The sequence below is a fragment of the Camelina sativa genome, chromosome 17 (assembly GCF_000633955.1).
Source record: "Camelina sativa cultivar DH55 chromosome 17, Cs, whole genome shotgun sequence".
Taxonomy (NCBI): Eukaryota; Viridiplantae; Streptophyta; class Magnoliopsida; order Brassicales; family Brassicaceae; genus Camelina; species Camelina sativa.
Window position 1 is genome coordinate 12236790 of NC_025701.1, and position 4633 is coordinate 12241422.

The window sequence follows — 4633 nt, forward strand, 5'->3', positions numbered from 1 at the left end:
CGTTTGAATCATAATTTCTCTATTACACCACGCTATTAATTACTGTCATTATCGACTCAATACGTGTAAATAATACACGACGAAGATCACGCATTAATTAATGATCACATGCAAGAGGATTTAAATAAAGTGGCACGACCATACCATACACCATAAATAATATTTTAAAACAGATAATCCAAACTAAACGACCTCGAAAACATCGAGGTCTTCGTCTGTTTCTATCATATTTTAAACAATTTAAATTCAATCACAACGTCTCCACGTTTTTATATTGTAGATACTTCAAAGCAGAACTCATTTATTTGCATACACGTATACTATTCTTAATTTAATTACCAAGAAACTTCAGGGCATTACTCCGATGATCTTCTCAGCATGTTTAATTATATATATCAACATATAACAGTAGAACAACATTAGTAAAAGAAAAAGGAAATGGCTTGTGTCATTAATCATAAATATTAGAGGATCTCATGATACAAGGCTACTATACAGCCTAGGTCTGGACCCTCACATACAATTAAGATGCATACATACATACATATAACCATATATATTATATAATATATGAGTTGGCCTAACAATGACCCGAAACCCTAGCTATATCTCATAATATATGAAGTAGAAGTAAACAGATACCCATAATAAGATAAATTTGGTGGCCGGGAATGGATGATTGATTAATAGCTCTCAGATTAATTAATGGCATATGAGGATTTAATAATTAAGCAAGCTCCTAATGATGGCTGCTTCGGCACTGTTGTCGTCCGTCGAGGCCAAGAGTTCCGACAAACGGTCGCTGAGGTCATCGACCTCTCTGTGTAAGTTCCTGATGTAGTTGCAAGTCTCTTGAAGTACCTTAGACGCTGACACCTGTCCATTTATTTAATTTAAACATTTTATCATTAGTCAAAAAGTACAAATATGACGATCATTTAGATCCTTACAAGAGTACGTGACCACATGTGCTACTGCTTTATATCCTTCTTTGTACCAATTTCATATATATCGTCAAGCTTTAACAGAAACATTTTTTTTCTCATGATTACCACTTCAATGTGCACAACGGTATAAACGGCCACTATTTATTAATCCTATATCTCAGCTATATATAGAATTATGGTGAGTATATAGGTAGAGAAGAGTAATGAGGAGACATGGAGTTAAGGTACGTGGAAGTAGGAAGGGAACAAACTGAGTCCCACACCACCAACTTGTGAATTTAATTGCAAAAAAACATTCAGAGAACAAACAAGATATATGCATAAATGAGGCTGTGAATTAATGTTACTTTATCTACGGATACTAAATTGTAGGCCACATGTTTTTACACTACACGCCGTTGGATTTCACCATGCATATTAATTAGTTAGTATTATATACTATATGGTTCCAATTCATTTGACCTTTCTAAGTCCATGTGCAGGCGTAGTTATATGTATACAAAATGAGTATGTATAAATGCAAGAAAGATAAAAATTATATTTAAAAAAAAAATGTTTCTGAAGTGTAGATATATACCTTGTCAGAACGGCGGCGGTGGAGTTCAGGGATGAGGTGTTGGAGCTTAGAAACAAGATCGGAAATCTGATCGTCAGAGATTCTTGAGCTTCCTGACTGTCTTGAACGTGATGATCTTCTGCTCGACATCTTCTTACTTAATGTATTATAAGTTTGTTAATTTGTGTGTAGAGAGAGAGAGAGAGAAGAATGCAAGAAGGATAAGTAGTTAAATGTGTCAGAGAGAGAGAGAATGAGAGTGGAGAAGAAGGTGTTGAAGAGGGAGGAGCAAAGTGGATGTGTTTTTATAATGCAAATTTATGAAGAGAGAGAGAGAGAAGATGAAGATGGAGAAGGTGAAGAAGAAGAAGAAGAAGGAGAAGAGACAAGTGCATGGAGGGAGGGTGTGGGTTATGTTTCTTTAATAAGAGTGTCCTTAGCTTTCAACTCTTTAATATTATTTGTTCTCAGTTTTTTTTATTATCGCTTAGTACAAAAAGATACTGTTTATTTTGAGTAAGCTTCTAAACTTACTTTCTCACGAGACCAACGTCTTGATCGTTACATGTGTAAAACTCAGTACCACGTCGAGTTTTTTTTCTATCTTTTTTACTTTCTCTTATTCCTGTTCCACTTTACCTTCTTTCTATCGAACTATTCACATGGCGTAGTATCCACTTCAATTTAATAACCTTTATTGGAAATTCAAAGCTACATTTTTTCCTTTTTTCTTTTCAATGCTACATGTTTCGTAACCTTTTTCTCAATGTTGAACACATGACTAATAATAATATTGATAAGATTTGACGGAGTTAAATGTAAACTCTATTTCAGGCGACTAGTCTTATTGTTTGTCTACAATAAACTATTTAACAAATTAAAATTTTCTATACAATAGTATATAAGATATTGCTCAGAACCTATCTAAAAGACTGATTAGCGGTTTCCACTTTCTAGTGACTAGTCTAGGGTATGGGAATGGGGACCAATAAAAACATAATAGAAAACACGACCAATTTAAATTAAGTTATTTGGTTCGGTGTTGGTTAAACCCTAATTAAATATGATATCCAAAAATGTTAAACCGTGGATCGATCCGCACTCTTTGAAAATCAAAACCAAATCAAAGTCAGTCCATGATGCTACAGAGCTTTCCAAAATCGGGCCGAGTTGAAATAACTCATTGCAACATTTTTGGCTATACGCATCCAAGTAGAAAAAACAAAGAAGAAAAACAAAGAATTAAAATAAGAAGGGGAAAGGGACTTAGAAAAGGAGGGGAGGGCCATGGAAACGAGAAGAGGGATCAAGTGGGGTTTAAAATGGCAAAATGTGTGTTTATCGCCAAACTAAACTGTCCCTCTTTGCCTTCTCTCTCTGTCAGTCTCACCATTGCATCCCCACGTTATATGTATTACTTCTTTGTCCCTTTTTTTTAATCACTTTCCTCTTAGTATATTAATTCTCCTCCTCTTTTTCACCACTTTTATTTTTGTTTTATCATTTCAAACTCTTACATTGAGTTTTTAGAAATTCAATGGTTTTGGAACTTGTATATTTATGTTCTAGTTCACATATATCTATGTTAGATGTAACATCCAAATATTTGAAAGAAAGATATAAATATGATTACTACATACGTATATATATATACAAGAGAGTGAACAGATTACGGTCATAATTTCTTAGTTTCCTTTAGTGATAGTGGTCTATATCATCAAAAGGATGTAGGACATACGGTACGAGAAACTACCAAAAAATGTTGAAGCAAAATTACGGATCATGTTTTGGATATTACCCGATTTTATAAAAAGAAATACCTTCCATAAAAATCTAATTTTGAGTATCATATCATGTGGTAGATGCAGAGATGTGTATTTGATTGTCCATTGGATTCCAGTTCGTTGATTTTTCCTTTATTATGTGGTAGATATGTTTGCATTAATTCGGTTCTGATCTACTAATCTCCTTTCTTCTATCTTTTTTTTTCGTTATCAACGAGACCGTGATTTTGTAGCAAAATAATGAAAATGTACATGTATTTGTCGTTTAATTAGTCTTGTATTGACTAAATTTGATTTTGCATGGTTTGGAATTAAGTTTGAAATTAGTATGTGCATGTTTTGTTTGATAATAACCCCAAAGGTACAGGACAGATTACTTGTACCAAAAAAAAAACTAAATCAACATCTTGGATTACCTATGAAACGAATCATCCAATTGGAAGCGACTAACTTTAGTTCAGATTCGGATATACTTTGATATACACATGTAACATGAAAATACATTGATGAACACACATTTAAAGCAAAAACAAAACAAAAATACTAGTAGTATAGAAAGTGGATATAAACAGTTTATAGACTATTTGATTCGTCCAAGTCAGAATTCAAACGAGACTTGAGGGTTGAATTTGGAATAGGAAGCTGGGAGAATAATGCGGTTAATTCCGGCGGAGTGAATACAACATGCATATGCTTTTAATGAGACCTACCCTTACACGCAGTCCGAGATCAGTAGCTTTCCTATTAATTAGGAACCCCATCTCTTAATTTTATGCCGTTTTCTCTTACTTTAATTACATCATTAAAACCCACAAAATTTTCGTTAAGAATCCCCCACAAATTTTGGTAATTTTTCTACTCACTAAAATTTCATAAAAATATCCCTCGAATAAATTATCAATTTGTAAATTTAAATGAACTGACAACTACTAGCTAGCTAGTACTCAGCTATGTGTAGTACACTTGTTTTATATGTTAATAAAACAAGTGTAGTTTGAAAAAAAAAAGCTTGTTATCTGTTTGTAGCAAACCCTAGACCGACCAATATCAAGATTTTTAATGAGAAGATGCTTATCACGTCACAAGTAAATAGTAGTTGCGGACATTTCATGGTATGGGTTAAAAGGTTAAAAAAAACCATCGAGGAGCCAAACATTGTTGACGGTCAAAGACATATAACGATAAAACCAACCCATCCCCGAGATTTTAAAACATGGCATGTGTTGTCTCGCAATCTCTGTTTTTTTTTCTTCAATTTACAAAGAAAAATTTTAAAAAATCATAATCATAACTCATTATTTAATACTTATACATTGAAGAAAGCATATGTTCATATATTCAATTAC

The 4633-nt window shown here is 33.1% G+C and overlaps 1 protein-coding gene across 1 annotated transcript; it reads right to left on the reverse strand.

The window, feature by feature from the left end:
* On the reverse strand, window positions 424-1923 carry LOC104756838 (transcription factor PRE6-like). Its single transcript, XM_010479487.2, has 2 exons — window positions 1525-1923; window positions 424-876 (listed from the first exon to the last, which is right to left on the reverse strand). Exons 1-2 carry the CDS (start codon window positions 1651-1653, stop codon window positions 721-723), a joined length of 285 nt encoding a protein of 94 aa, XP_010477789.1. The 5' UTR covers window positions 1654-1923; the 3' UTR covers window positions 424-720.

Bases quoted from the DNA above. Each gene is read 5' to 3' on its own strand.
- LOC104756838 (XM_010479487.2), bottom strand. From the start codon at position 1,653: ATGTCGAGCAGAAGATCATCACGTTCAAGACAGTCAGGAAGCTCAAGA. The intron at 877-1,524 runs GTATATATCTAC...ATAAATGGACAG, and splicing joins ACCGCCGCCGTTCTGACAAG to GTGTCAGCGTCTAAGGTACT.